Raw genomic sequence first — 15961 nt, 5'->3', positions numbered from 1 at the left:
GAAGATGAAGATTCAACTCCAAAATGGGACCTTCACATCGATGTAGGCAACGTGAAGCAGGAGGAGAATTCTGACTGTGAGGCAGAGCGAGGAACCTCCCAGCAGTTTGTGGAAGTGGAGGTGTGGGTGGACTTCTTAGACAATACAAAGTCAAATGCAGACCCGGTAGATGTGTAAGCTTGAGACAATGAAGCTCCAATAAATGCACTTTTGTCACAGACTAAAAGAACACCAAAGAAAGTACTGTCTGTGAAAAGACATTTGCACGGTCATCAGTTCTTCAGATCCACCAGAGAACACACGGAGAAACCCTTCATGTGCAGTGTGTGTGGGAAGGCATTTCCAGGTTCACCTGCTCTTAAAAATCACCAGAGAACACAGGTGTAATGATTGTGGTGTCGCTGCTGTGTACACACGCACACGTGTGACGTCACTGCGTTACGACCACGTGGGTCTGCACACACACATGACGTCATCCCGGCTGGAGGCGGGAATGACGTCAGGGCCGGTGCTGGACACGTGACCGAATCCGAGGGGGACCGAGGGGGGGCACGTGGACAGTAGGGGGGCTTCGAGAGGGTGCTCGAAGGGAGGCGTGGCCAGGGTGAGGCCGGGCACGCCAAGGCCCATATAAGCAGCCTCGGGGTTCGAGGCTGCCCGTGCCGAGAATGAAGATGCCTCGTGAAGATGCCAAGAAGAGAATGCCTACAGTGAGCGGACCGCCAGCAGCCACCTGGCTGGGTCACGCTAGAGTAGCTAAGAGATAAGTGTGTGTTAGCTAGGGTAGGTCGGTGGTCACACCCTATGTGTAAAGTAAGAGTAACTGTTGAGTCACTGTTGTGTTCATTAAGAAATGAGTGTTGTCTCCCAAGAAGTGTGTGCGCCTAATATGAACCCATTACACAGGCATCAAAAGATCCCCAAGGAGCAGAGGCTTGTGAAAGTCAAAAGTGCTGCCAGGCGCCCATCCTTAATGATAAGAACTACAAGAAAATTCCAGCTTGGACACTTTAAAATGTATCAAGGTGAAATTTGAAGAGGCGTAGGTGAAATGTGAAGATGCGGCAGTGAAGAGCGACGAAGTGACGGTAAAATGTGAAAATGAAGATTCAACTACAAAATCGGACCTTCACACCGATGGAGGCAACGTGTAGCAGGAGGAGAATTCTGACTGTGAGGCAGAGCGAGGCAACTCCCAGTAGTTTGTGGGAGTGGAGGTGTGGCTGGACTTCTTAAACAATACAAAGTCAAATGGAGACCCGGTAGATGTGTAAGCTTGAGACAATGAAGCTCCAATAGATTCACCTTTGTCACATGCCTTTAATTAAAATAACGTGAAGTTGCACACTCAATTCCTAGGTTCAACCTGCAGAGTAAGAGCAGCCAGTATTTGTGGACATATGGGTTGGGTAGATCTCTAACCAGGAGTAAGAGCCAATAAGCGCCCAAGCATTCACTATATTATGATAATATTTGCATTCATGTGGAGCTTAATTGCCCATAATAAGAACGCGTTAATTTCAATGTTTGGTGAAACCCGCCACTACGTGATTTTTTCTCCAACACACCGGTGTGCTGTACTAGTGTAGTGTAATAACGCCGATTGTTGTCCAGCAACGGCAACTGCGGTGGACAAATAATACACACGCCAGTGAGCATATACACGGGTTAGTCGGCAGGGCAGAAAAACTGGGGCAAGGGTCATGGAAGACCCCATATGGAAGCTCCTGGAACCTGCTAGTGGTTTCGAGAAGGGAGGCGCGGCCAGGGCAGAGCCAGGCCACACTGGGTAGCATAAAAGCAGCTGAGAGTGGGAGCTCAGGGCTGTCAGTTTTGGGAGTGGGCTCATCTCGTCGTGGCTGTCATCTTCGCCGCCTTCGTCAATACCGTCTTGGGAAGATATTGCACGGCCGGATAGTTGTTGGTTGTCTCGGTCAGCACCATTGGTGTTACATGGTCAGGGTTGTATTTATAAGGTGGCCCGGGAAATTCAGGGCCACGAGGCCTGCCAGCATTGGCCCAAAATGGAGGCTTGGCCGTGGCGGGAGGAGGACATGGTGGCTGTGGTGTGCGGCCTGGGGACGCACGGGAGAAGGCCCCCACGGGTGGGTTGGCAACCGGCGAAGCCCCCTCCGCCCTGGGGTCCCACGGCCAAGTGTTTCAGGTGTGGTCAGCCGAGCCACATCGCCATAGAATGCCGGGGTGTCAGTAGGGTGCCGGCAACGCCACCGTAGCACTCCGACCTGCCGGCAACATTTTCCCAAGCTGCACCGGATACCAGTCTCTGATGCTTTCCGTAACTGCCGTGTGCAAAGTGTCAGGGACTGGATCTGATTAGATGCTACTGCAGATTTCAGGAAAGGGCCGTGCCCTTCGGCCATTGTTTTTTTGTTCCCATTCCTCGGAATCTCAAGGAATGCAAACCCTGCCAAGGCGGGGGTAACAAGTGTCGAGGACCGGCTCACGTGAGCTATGTTCTGGTAAAGGCGGACTCTCCCTTGTAAGGTGGGATTTGGGGGGGTTGTGTATATTGTTTGGCTTGTGTTATCGGCTCTCGTGGGGGGGGGGGGGGGGGGGGGCGTCACGGTTATGTGGTCCCTGATGGGGTTCTTGCCCATGCCGCAGTTGCGCTGCGTGTTGGCGGCTTGTGGGGGGGTGCCACGGGTTGTCCTTTTTGTTGGCGGTCCGCGGGGGGCGCCGGAGTTGCACTACGTGGTTATGGTTTGCGGGAGACACTGCGGTTGTGTTGTATGGTCGCGGGAAGTGTTGCAACCAAGGTTTTTTTTTTGGGGTAAATAGTTTTTTCGTGTTGATGGTGTTCCTCGGGGTTGGGGTTGCTCTGCCTGTCCCCCGGTTGCAGTTGCAACGGCAACTGCGGTGGACAAATAATACACACGCCGGTGAGCATATACACGAATGTGTCGGCAGGGTGGAGGAACTGGGGCAATGGGCATGGAAGACCCTATCTGGAAGCCCCTGGAACCTGCTAGAGGGTTCGAGAAGAAAGGTGCGACCAATGCAGAGCCAGGCCACGCTGGGTACAATAAAAGCAGCTGAGAGCGGGAGCTCAGCGCTGCTGGTTCTGGAAGTGGGCTCGTGTCGTCGTCACTGTCATCTTCGCTAGATATTGTGCGGCCAGATAGTTGTAGGCTGTCTCGGTCAGCGCCATCGGTGCTACACGGGCAGGGTTGTGTTTAGGCTAGGCTAGACGACTAGAGAGTGCGCATTTATATTTACGCGATCTAACCCAAAAAAAATCTTATGGATGATTCTAGATTTGAAGCTCGTGACTGCAAGGATTCATATTCTTAGGTTTTTACGGTAAAGTCTGTGAAGGATGTCGTTCCTGACTTACAGTATCCTGGAGTCTACAAACTGAGTTGCAGTTGTGGTGATTGCTACATTGGAGAAACGAAACGTCATGTCTCTGATCGTGTCCGCGAGCACAAGTCAGATCTGAAACACGGCAGAACTGATTCTTCGGCTGTTGCCGATCATTGCTAAAACTCTGTGGGCTCTCATGAAATTGTCTTTTCCGAGACCAAGGTGCTCTGCAAACCTCCTGGCTACCATCAAAGGTTTGTACACGAAGCCATACAAATATACAAACAGACATAATTTCAACCGTGATGATGGTTACAAACTGAGTAATCATTGGAAAGATGTGATTAACCATGCAAAAAAGATTTAACTACACTTATTTGGACCATCTTATTTGACAGACAACTATTCTTGAGTTACTGTACAGGTTACTGATAGTCAGCCAGTTTTGTTTTACCAGGTTTAGCTTTTTTCACACACTGGTTTCCTGCTATAAGTTTTACCCACCAAACAACATAGCAGGAGGCTGTTTCTTCCTGACCTGCTTTTTGTGCTTTTACCATCTACATGGCAGATGCTCGGTCTCATTTGCAGCATTTTGTTATGTAGGCTAGCCGTAGTCTCAAGCCGCACCTCACCATAATAAAGGCTCAGTCATTTGTTATACAGTCTAGCCGTAGTCTCAAGCCGCACCTTACCATAATAATAAAAAGTGGGCCGTTCCTGGCCCTTCCCCCCCCCTCAACCATTATATATACGGAGTGGTATCTCTTGTAATCTCTCATTTACTTGATACAGCTGCCGTGCTGTGACGGTTCCACCTGAAGACGGAAGCTTGTGTTGCCTCCGAAACATCGTGATTTAAATTTGTTATTTTACTTTTATTAATTTAAATTTTTTACCTACGTGACTTTACCGAAAAAACCTAAGAATATGAATATCTTATGGATGATATTGGTCGCGAAAGCCTACGTGTTAAACTTTCTTAATTGCCTCAGCAATTCGGAGTTTTGTATCATATCTCATCACAAACAATCGAAGAGCACCCCTAAGTGGCAGCTGCCTCTTGTGTGGCATAAGGTGGCCCAGCACCAGCCTGCATGTGGACATGAGTCTGTCAGTCAGTCGGGCGATAATTAACGTGTAATCTCAGTTGTGCAATTTTTGGATATTTGGAATTTCCCAAATTTTGACAATGACACCAACATGCAAAGACCTATGTATTTTGAATAACACAATATGTTTTACATCCACTCTTTAAGCAGACGGTGCATATTTTGGTTGAGGTTACTGGAGTAGCCAGGGGTGCCTGTCGGATTTGAACCTTGAACCTCTGCAATAAATAGAGAATGCGCTACCACTTGGCTTCCCTCAATCTGAGTGTTGGCATGCCAGCCAGTGGTTCTACGCAGATGTTTCATTTAGAGGGGTCCACATTTCACATGCCTAGAGAACGGAGGGCATGACTGTTGCCGAGAAGACCCGAAGCTTCATGCAGAGCGACAGGCTAGGTAGCTTCCACACAGCATTGCAGAGCTGATTAAAAGATAATGCCGCTCGACTGATTCGGACCACCCACACACTGTCCACATACGCAGGGTAGACGTATTGTGTACACACAATGTATATACAGCGTACACACAGTCTGCACATACACTGTATACACAAATACACTAACAAAAGCAATGACTGCCATTCGCCAATACGTGGTGGTGATGTCCCCATGGCGCTTGCGCCAGGCTATGTGCACGTTAAGGCCAAGTCAAGTGTCGAACTCCCGCCGGCAGGAGGTCACAGGGCAGACTCAGGTGCCATGGTTCAACTGAGATGACTGGCCTATGCACCACCTGTGCCCCCTACTGTGCTAACAGTGTACACACACACTGTGCGCGCGCGCACCGTGTGTGTGTACACGGTTTGTATACAGAGGCCGTCCATAAATGACGTTACGCGATTTTGGACGATTTTGACCCCCCCCCCCCCTTTCATCACACGACGTCACAAAAAGTCAGACCCCCCCCCTCAAATATTATGTCACAAAGCTCTGCCCACCCTCCCCCCCAAAAAAAAACATGCTTCAAATCGCTTTAAACTATTGTCGTTGTAGTGCGTATTTAATGTGGCGCTACACTCTGATGTTGTAATAGAAAACATTTATTAAAAAGTCTATTTAATTAAGTCGAACGTGTTGTCTATATTTATTAAAGTTGCGCATTTTGATGTGACGTCACATTTATTACACCCCCCCCCCCATCGTCACTTATCGTCACAAATGTCTGACCGTCCCCTCCCCAGTTGCGTGACGTCTTTTATGGACGGCCCAACACACACTGTTTGCACAGTTTGTACACACACACACTGTATACACAGTTTGTACACACAATCTTCACGTTGTCGAGCTCACGCACCCAAAGTGTAAATGTTCAATAGAGGGATCAATGGAATAGGTATCTTAATGAACTTAAACTCTAACCCCGCTCTCTGACGTCACCACTGCATTACCTCATCGGCGTGAGGGGGAGGTGTACCCCGCTAGTGACGTAATGTCACCTCGTGCTGCCGCGTGACGTCACGAGATACCAGGAAGCTGCCGGTCTCGGCGCGCGCGCTCACTGAGATCTGAGGTGAGAAGTTCACATCGTGGTGGTTGTTGTGGTGGTTGTTGTTGTTTACCCAGGTAGAGCCTCGCTCTTCTCGTAGGGATATCAATTGAGTAGCAGCGAGTATGGAATCGATGTCCAGGTTGGAACATTACAACGCGGGGCCTACCCATGCGTGGCCTTGCTTCCTGCCCTCGCCTGATTGCATTGGCTTTAATTATCTGCTTAAGTTTAATTTGTCTTCATCTGGCTCACTACTTTGAAACTTTGTTTCTTTTAAATATTTCTACAGTTGTTTTATCTTACCAGGCCAAGCCCACTTCAGCTGCTATACCGCTCTTGTTTTCAGAAGCGACCTGCCCACAACAAAGTGTAGCTATACTACACTTTGTGTAGCTTTACTAACTCTATAGCAGTGTGTACTGGCTGTAGTAGTAGATATAAAAACTTTATAGCAGTGTGTACTGGCTGTAGTAGTAGCTATACTATATCTATAGCAGTGTGTACTGGCTGTAGTAGTAGCTATACTATATAGCAGTGTGTACTGGCTGTAGTAGTAGATATACAAACTCTATAGCAGTGTGTACTGGCTGTAGTAGTAGATATACTATATCTATAGCAGTGTGTACTGGCTGTAGTAGTAGCTATACAATATCTATAGCAGTGTGTACTGGCTGCAGTAGTAGCTATACTAACTCTATAATAGTAATCTTTGGTTCTTTCGTTGAGTCATGTAGATAGAAAAATAATACAAATAATGTGAATAATAACGTGAATAATAATAAAAATAACCATTCATGTAAACCAGGGGTCAAACTTTTTAAACAGGGGGCCAGTTCACTGTCCCTCAGACCGTTGGAGGGCCGGACTATAGTTAAAAAAACTATGAACAAATTCCTATGCACACTGCATATATCTTATTTTGAAGTGAAGAAACAAAACGGGAACAAATACAATATTTAAAATGAAGAGCAGTAAAGTTAAATCAACAAACTTGCCAGTATTTCAATGGGAACTATGGGCCTGCTTTTGGCTAATGAGATGGTCAATGTCCGGTTCCATATTTGTCACTGCTAGTCGTAACAAGTGATGCAAGTGTGCATCCGTTAGTCTAGATCTGGTTGGAGATTTCAAATGTTTCATTCTGGAAAAAGTTTGTTCACAGACATAAGCGCTGCCAAAGATGGTTGCCATTTTGAGTGCATGGTTCCTGAGATGAGGATATGTCTCAGAGGGGAGAAATGCATAGAAATTATGAAGGCTGCTTGACTTGAATGCGTCTTTCAGAGAGTCACAATTCTGCAGTTCAGCCAGTTCCATTTGGTAAATTGTATCCACATTTTCAATGTCAATAGAAAATGGGTTACGGAAAAGCTGTATGTCCTGTTCATGGAGATGAAGCTCTTTAAATCTAAATTGGAACTCCTTTTGCAATTTTTCCAGTGAATCCACACATGTTTTGTTTGGGAATGCAACCAATGGTTTTTTCGCTAACAGATTTTGAGTTGTGGGGAGATGGCAGAAGTTTTCCTCCTTCACTTGTTTGATGAGGAGGCCTAATTTTACTTCAAATGCTTTGACATGTGATTGCATTTCACAGATGAGCTTCCCCTTTCCTTGAAGTTGCACATTGAAACTGTTGAGTAGCTCTGTTACATCTGTCAGAAAGGCAAGGTGCCATTTCCATTCTGCATCATTGAGCTCTGGTACTTCTTTGTTTTTTGAAAACAGAAAAGCTGTAATCTGTGGAAGTAAGTCATAGAAACGTTTCAAAACTCTCCCTCGACTCAGCCAACGGACTTCTGTGTGGTACAGAACATCTTCATAGTCAACATTTAGCTCAGACAGAAATTCCTGAAATTGTCTGTGGTTTAGTGCATGAGCTCTAATGAAGTTAACAGAGTCCCACTTGAGTGATTTACTACACAGCGCTTGTTGGTGGATGAGGCAGTGTATGGCTATTGGATGAGAATGGTTATGTTTGTCCATCTCTTGGTTAATACGAGCAATTACTCCTTTCTTAGACCCCACCATGCTAGGAGCACCATCAGTTGTCACACTGGCTAGTTTAGCCCAGTTCAGCTCCAAACCATTCACAGTTTGGCAAACCTTTTCATAGATATCCTCTCCTGTAGTTGTTCCTTTGATGCTTTGCAGTGCAGCAAGCTCTTCTGTGACTTCGAAATAGTCATTCGTCCCACGAATAAAAATTAGAAGTTGTGCAGAATCACGCACATCATTGCTTTCGTCGAGTGCCAAGGAAAAATAGGAAAGTTTTTTTTGTGGAGTTTTGCAAATGCTGATGCAAATTGTGTCCCATTTCTTCAATCCTCCGTATAATTGTAGGTCCTGAAAGACTCACTGTACTAAATAAATCGGCCTTCTCTGGACACATCTCTTTGGCAACAGAAAGAAGGCATTCTTTAACAAATTCTCCCTCCACGAATGGTCTGCCAGTGCACGCTATTAGCTTGGCAACTTGAAAACTTGCTCGCAGTGATGAAATATTTAGCTGCTTCTGCTTCACAAAAGTATTTTGCTGAGTTGTTAATGTATTTTTCAGTTTTAATATTTTATCTTTTCTCACTTCTCCGACCAAACAATCATATTTATCTTTATGTTGAGTTTAATAGTGTCGACGTAAATTGTATTCTTTGAACACAGACACTATATTCTGGCATATCAGACACAGCTCTTTCCTTGTACTGCATGAAAAAGTAATCATAAGTCCACTGTTTTTTGAATATCCTACACTCCGAGTCAATTTTTCTCTTTCTTGACATCATTGTTTCCTAGGGAGTCAAAATTGCTATTAGTAAAATACCAATATATATACAGCGCTACAAAAACAATATACCAGCAATAACTTTGCCCACACAGAGACATACAGACTGCACTGCCCATCAATGCAGTCTGATTGGGGGAACTCCGCTTTTACCCCAGGCTCACACTGGTGCGGGTGCCATTAAAAAGTTAATTACACCTGCAGTTTTGTTCACAGATCGCAGTGCGATCTGCGAACTCGCATAGGAATCTGATCGCATGGGGGAGAAGACTCATGCGATCCGATTCCACTGCAGGAAAAAAGAAGGCACATGTGACTTTTTTCTTCCGAATCTAATGCAAGTTCAGCCATACAAGCACATGGCTGAACTCGCACTGCTCAGAGATCGCAACAGTATGAACCGGGGCTTACACAACATACAACATATAACCTCATATAATTGAATAGCAATCAGAATATAAATGCACTTACTGTCATTTCAATTGGGTTTCCTACTCCTCGGCTGTCTGTCACTGACCAGCACGGGAAAACAGCAGGCAGCCCCTCCAGAGATCAGAGATCACTCTGTTATTACCCCTCTATCATTTACTCAGCACACGGGAATATCACTGGGAGTGGAGCCGAGGGGCAAGTGAGGGAGCTGAGGGAGGGAGAGCCAGTCAAGCGCAGCCAGGGGAGGGCTGGCAGCCTTAGGCCTGGGGGGCAAGTCCAGTCAATTGGCCCATTGAACCATTCACCAGCGCAGCCCAATGAGTGCCCACCGCCGCAGCTCAATTATTGCCCACCGCCGCAGCTCAATCAGTGCTCACCAGCGCAGCCAAATCAGTGCTCGCTACCGCAGCCCAATCAGTGCCCACCACCGCAGCCCAATGAGTGCTCACCAGCGCAGCCCAATTAGTGCTCACCAGCGCAGCCCAATTAGTGCTCACCAGCGCAGCCCAATTAGTGACCATGGGCCGGATAAATGCCCTCGGTGGGCCGCATGTGGCCCGCGGACCGTAGTTTGAAGACCCCTGATGTAAACTGTAGCCTGGTTATTAAGTTTTGTGAGTGCACTGGCAGTCTATGATGTAGACTATAGAAATGGTTATCAATTACTAAGAATAAGTCTATAGACTGCCAGTACACTCGCTCAGCTGAATAAACATGGCTACAGTCTACATTATAGACTGCCAGTACACTCACCAAACTTAATAAGCAGGCTACAGCCTACATTATAGACTGCCAGTACACTCATCGAGGTTAAGAATGATGCTAGTCTACATCATAGACTGCCAGTACACTCACCCAGCTTAATAACCATTGCTACAATCCACATTATAGACTGCCAGTACACTCACCCAGCTTAATAACCATTGCTACAATCCACAGGCCTATCTACATTAGTGTTTTTTAATTATTTTTACTATTTCGATTTTTATTAACTCATTTTTTATTAAGATTTTTCTATCTACGTGACTGTACCGAAAGAACCAAGAATATTAACAGTGCTGTGATAAGGCTTAGACCCATGCAGGGCCCCCGGCCTCACGCATGCGCAGATGTGTGCTTTGGCGCGCGCTCAGCGTAGTAATATAATCATTAATAGTACTAAATTGTTATACCATGAACCTCCTTCGCCTTTTGGAGTCCTCTGGTCTAACACTGTTTGAGACTAGGCTCGAAAGAAAGCTGTCTCTGGTGTAGACCAATCAGTTTCAAGGACATTGCATGTAGTATCCGTGATTTTTTTTGCATTTTGACTGCAAATATTGTGGTTAATGCAGACATGAATCCTTGTAAAAAGGTTTCAGTTTTGTTGCCAGAAAAAAAGGGGAACAACCCTATTATTATTATTATATTTTGGTACTGGCAAAGGAGGTCTAATGATGTAGATGCTTACCCCGAGCCCTCATTACTTTGATAGTGCATTGTCTTTGAGCTGTCCGCCTTTTGGTGTCATCTGGTCTAGCACCAATTGAGACGAGGCTCTAAAGAACGCTGTCTCTGGTGTGGACCAATCAGTTTCAAGGACAATTCATATATTAGTGGTTTTTTGTTTGCATTTTGACTGCAAGTATTGTGGTTAATGCACGCATGACTCCTTGTAAAATGGTTTCAGTTTTGTTGCCAGAAAAAAGGGGAACAACCCTATTATATTAATTACATGGTGAAGTGTGAGGAAGCATTAATACTGAGCAGATGAAGGTGACCAGGCATGGTTTTGGACACACCACCACCTTTTTACCATGCGGGTGTGTGACAGTGTCAAGTTTGTATTTGCAGTAAAGTATATTAACTATTGAACATGTAGGTTAAATCAAAACAATAGTTTAATTTAGTTTTCCTCTGGGACTTTTTGTAAGAATGGAAACAGTCAGGAAAATATCTCAGCACATTCAGCTGAAGTTAGATCTGTTCATCCGAGCATTCAAGCAAATCTGAGCCTGGCTTCCACCTCAAAGTTTCGATTGAACATTAATTTATGTATTTCTGCATAATACAAATAGTATTATTTTCAACACACTTTGCTATTATAGCTGCATTTTTCTTAAATATTCCTTTCATAGCTAGACAGCCGAAATTGTGTGCTTGGAGTTTTGGGTAAACATTCATTTTGAAGATACTAGAGCATCCAGGCATGTTTATGACCATTGGCCCTCTCATTGTGTGCCCTAACAGCCCACGTGATGAATTGGGGAATTATTTTCACTTTATCATGAATATATGAATAAGTATAGATGTGTAAGTCATGTGTGACTGTGCATATATGTGCATTCCTCTGTGCCTTGATACTGATGTAGATGGTGTGGATATGTTTTCTGTCTGCAGCTGACGCTTCCTCTGACTCTTCCTCAGCAGAATTGGTCTGATGGAGCAAAGGGACTCGGCACAGCTCGGTACAAGAAGGAAACAATGCGACCAGTATGCAAACAGCACGGATCTTACTGGAAGTTTGACACACCACCAGAGGACTCACACAGGAGAAAAACCATTCAAGTGCACTGTGTGTGACAAGGCATATGCACAGTCATCAACTCTTCAGATCCACCAGAGAACACACACGGAAGAGAAACCTTTCAAGTGCAGTTTGTGTGTAAAGGTATTTTCAGGTTCATCTCCTCTGAAACGACACCAGATAACACACAGGGGAGAGAAACCCTTCAAATGCCTTTTGTGCGATAAAGCATTTGCAAAGTCATCATATCTTAAAAAACACCAAAGAACACACATGGGAGAGAAACCCTTCAAGTGCAGTGTGTGTGAGAAGGCATTTGCAAAGTTATCAAATCTTCAAAGACACCAGAGAACGCACACAGGAGATAAACCCTTCAAGTGCACTGTGTGTGAGAAGGCATTTACAGAGTCATCAATTCTTCACGACCACCAGAGAACACACACAGGAGAGAAACCCTTCAAGTGCACTGTATGTGAGGAGGCATTTGCAAAGTCATCAAGTCTTCAAAATCACCAGAGAACGCACACAGGAGAGAAACCCTTCAAGTGCACTATGTGTGAGAAGGCATTTACAGAGTCATCACATCTTAAAACACACCAGAGAACGCACACAGGGGAGAAACCTTTCAAGTGCACTGTGTGTGAGAAGGCATTTGCAAAGTCATCAAATTTTCAGAGTCACCAGAGAACGCACACAGGAGAGAAACCCTTCAAGTGCACTATGTGTGAGAAGGCATTTACAGAGTCATCACATCTTAAAAAACACCAGAGAACACACACAGGAGAGAAACCCTTCAGGTGCACTGTGTGTGAGAAGGCATTTTCAGATTCATCACTTCTTAAAAGACACCAGAGAATACACACAGGAGAGAAACCCTTCAAGTGCACTGTGTGTGAGAAGGCATTTGCAATGTTATCAAATCTTCAGAGCCACCAGAGAACGCACACGGGAGCTAAACCCTTCAAGTGCACTCTGTGTGAGAAGGCATTTACAGAGTCATCACATCTAAAAACACACCAGAGAACGCACACAGGAGAGAAACCCTTGAAGTGCACTGTGTGTGAGAAGGCATTTGCAAAGTCCTCAAATCTTCAGAGTCACCAGAGAACATGCACAGGAGAGAAACCCTTCAGGTGCACTATGTGTGAGAAGGCATTTACAAAGTCATCATATCTAAAAACACACCTGAGAACGCACACAGGAGAGAAACCCTTCAAGTGCACTGTGTGTGGAAGCGCATTTGCAACGTTATCAACTCTTCGGAGCCACCAGAGAACGCACACAGGAGAGAAACCCTTCAAGTGCACTCTGTGTGAGAAGGCATTTACAAATCCATCAAATCTTCATATTCACCAGAGAACGCACACAGGAGACACACCCTTCAAGTGCACTATGTGTGAGAAGGCATTTACAGAGTCATCACATCTTAAAAAACACCAGAGAATACACACAGGAGAGAAACCCTTCAAGTGCACTGTATGTGGAAGCGCATTTGCACATTCATCAAATCTTAAAAGACACCAGAGAATACACACAGGAGAGAAACCCTGCAAGTGCACTATGTTTGAGAAGGCATTTGCAAAGTCATCTAATCTTCATAGTTACCAGAGAAAGCACACAAGGGAGAAACCCTTCAAGTGCACTGTGTGTGGGAAGGCATTTGCACGGTCATCACATCTTCAAAGACACCAGAGAACACACAGGCATCACAAGATCCCCAAGGAGCGGAGTCTGAAATCGGCTTGTGTAAGTCCAAGTGCTGCAATGAGCCCATCCCTGCTGAAAAAAGAACCAGAATTTAATTCCAGCTTGGACGCAATGAAATGTGTCAAGGTGGATTTTGAAAAGGTGAAATGTGAAGAAGTGATGGTGAAGAGCGAAGAAGCGATGGTAAAATGTGAAGATGAAGATTCAACTCCAAAATGTGACCTTCACATCGATGGAGGCAATGTGAAGCAGGAGGAGAATTCTGACTGTGAGGCAGAGCGAGGTAACTCCCAGGAGTTTGTGGAAGTGGAGGTGTGGGTGGACTTCTTAGACAATACAAAGTCAAATGGAGACCCGGTAGATATGTAAGCTTGAGACAATGAAGCCCCAGTAGATTCACCTTTGTCACAGGTCTTTAATTACATTAAAGTGACGTTACACACTCAATTCGTAGGTTCAGCCTGCCGAGTAAGAGGGGCCAGTATTTGCAGACCTGTGGGTTGGGTAGATCTCTAACCACGAGCCAGAGCCAATACGCTCCCAAGCGTTCATAATGTTATAATATTATAATGATGCTTGTTTAATCGCCTCAGCAGCTCGGAGTTTTGTATCATATCTCATCACAAACACTCGAAGAGCATGTTGTGCATATGCCTTTCCAAAAAAAATTATGAAGTGATTCTGCCTTTTTTGGTAATAATTTTGATCGGGATGTAGCGCGGGGGCACAGAAAGGGTGAGTCGCCCCCCCTGCCTCCTACCTTGCCACCAGACCGGTGGAGGATAATAACTCACAAGCCTGCTTGGAAAGTAATACAATTTAATTTAAAAAATGGCAAACCATAAGATAGAAACAGCAGGGGTCACGAACCTCCCTTGGACTTTGAAATCTACCCAAGGGCAGTTAATCATCATGAGCTGACTGGGTTTTTAAAAATACAACAGTGAAGTTCGAAGCTTAGCTATATGTTCAACCTCAGGATATCAAAATATACTTGAGAATAAGAAGCACAGATCCCTGGCGATATAGACGGGGAACAAAGGTTAATAAAACCCTCGGAATATACTCGGTAACAACTACGGTATACCATATCTTGGTTAAGCATGAACCAAATAATAATTATGAAAGTATTAGACCTAGGGTCATTCAGAAGAGATACAATGTGAAATATGTCAATCTCACGAACAAGATAATATATTCCACGGGATCAGAGTCTCACCAAACGCCTTCGTCTTCCAGTAGCTAACAGCACGTGGTAGCAGTAAATTATGTATGCAGGGGGGCGTCTTCCCCTAATATATCAAATACCATGCAAGAATTCCAAACAGCGACGTGAGTGCAGTGAATGTTGCTCTAAACGTACTTCGAGTCACTTGCAGAGTCAAAACTGCGGAAAGTGGTACGGTACCAAGCTATAAGAGGTGAATAAAAAAAAATACTTCCAACTCGTGATGAGAGGACAGCATACATGGTGACAGCAAGCACACTCCTGCACAATAGGTCACGACTTCAAAGGCCACAGCGCCCCTTTTTGACAGAGACTGCAAGTCTGATGCAAATTTTTTTGAACACTTCCAACCCGTTATGGGATTGTGGGGAACGCTGCCCAAACCGAATACACACACACAGGGAGACAATTGTGTTAAAAGCTTTATTTTCATCACAGAATCTTGCCTGCGAATGTATTAAAGCCCTTAGCCAATTGATGAACATTTGTTAGACATGCAAGCACACTACCGCACACCATTATTTCAAGGCATTACGTTAATTGCATAATCTAACAAATTCATTGAGGTCTACCTTTGCTTAGGCACGTTTCTTTATTACCGTTCGTATGAATATTGTCACATTAATTAAAACACGTTTTCCTGTCGCTGTGTATGATCACCTTACTCTGAAGAATGAGCCAATTGTTCTGTTACCCAGTTTGACAAACATCATTTTTGAGGGTTAAATGTACGGATCAATGAGGAGGACATCTCCAGGAGTACTGTGTTGGCATTCTTAGCATAAGAGTTTGCATATTAGAATGTCACGTATTTTTTTGAGATTAAAGTTGCTTAACACAGAAGAGTCTGAGTGGTGTTTTCCTAAGTCCATGCATAATATCTTTGTAACCTATGAAAGGCATTTTTTGTCCGTCTGCGTACGCTTGCTTGCGGGTGATTTGGCTCTCGTACCGTGGGGTTTACCGAGAAATGTTTTGCCAGGAGGCACGCCCCGAGCCCCGCGGTGGGAATATGCATTTCCGTTTTTTAGTCCCTAAACTTTAAAGCGGTTTAATTATCCATTTAGTGCGATTTCTCTTTATTTATTTAGCACACCGTTGCGCATGTACGAAACGCTGACCAAGGGTTGCCCCTGGCAACGGGCAGCACACCGTTGTTGCAGGGTGGACGCCGTTAAAAAATATGCGCACACATTTACACGCGACGCTGAGGTAAATACATCAAAGTTTCACGTCCTCTACTCTCTCCACCCCCCACCCCAATGTGTGCAATTACTATTATAGGGTCGGTAGATAATAAAATTATAGAGATTAAACTATTATTCTAGCGTGGGGGTGGGGGGTAGCGGCCCAGCCCCCAGCCTCGCCCGGCTGGGCAATCT

At 45.1% G+C, this 15961-nt stretch overlaps 1 protein-coding gene across 4 annotated transcripts in view; it reads left to right on the top strand.

Annotated features, from left to right (window-relative positions):
• The window catches only part of LOC144738134 (uncharacterized), a 66161-nt gene extending 50739 nt beyond the window's left edge, over positions 1 to 15422 (top strand). Inside the window, exons 1-2 of one of the 4 annotated variants that reach the window (XM_078621070.1) lie at positions 2593 to 5945; positions 11548 to 15422. In XM_078621070.1, the coding sequence (XP_078477196.1) occupies positions 11558 to 13720 (2163 nt within the window). In that variant the 5' untranslated portion in view covers positions 2593 to 5945; positions 11548 to 11557 and the 3' untranslated portion in view covers positions 13721 to 15422. Of the gene's footprint in view, positions 1 to 2592; positions 5946 to 11517 lie in introns of those variants that run through there. The other 3 variants (XM_078621071.1, XM_078621069.1, XM_078621072.1) reach the window with 3 other exon arrangements.
• Positions 15423 to 15961: the final 539 nt, after the last annotated feature.

The sequence above is a fragment of the Lampetra planeri genome, chromosome 78, assembly GCF_965212315.1.
Source record: "Lampetra planeri chromosome 78, kcLamPlan1.2.h2, whole genome shotgun sequence".
Lineage (NCBI taxonomy): Eukaryota > Metazoa > Chordata > Hyperoartia > Petromyzontiformes > Petromyzontidae > Lampetra > Lampetra planeri.
Note: the sequence above shows the minus strand (reverse complement) of the source record. Positions and strands in the feature narration are given on the sequence as shown.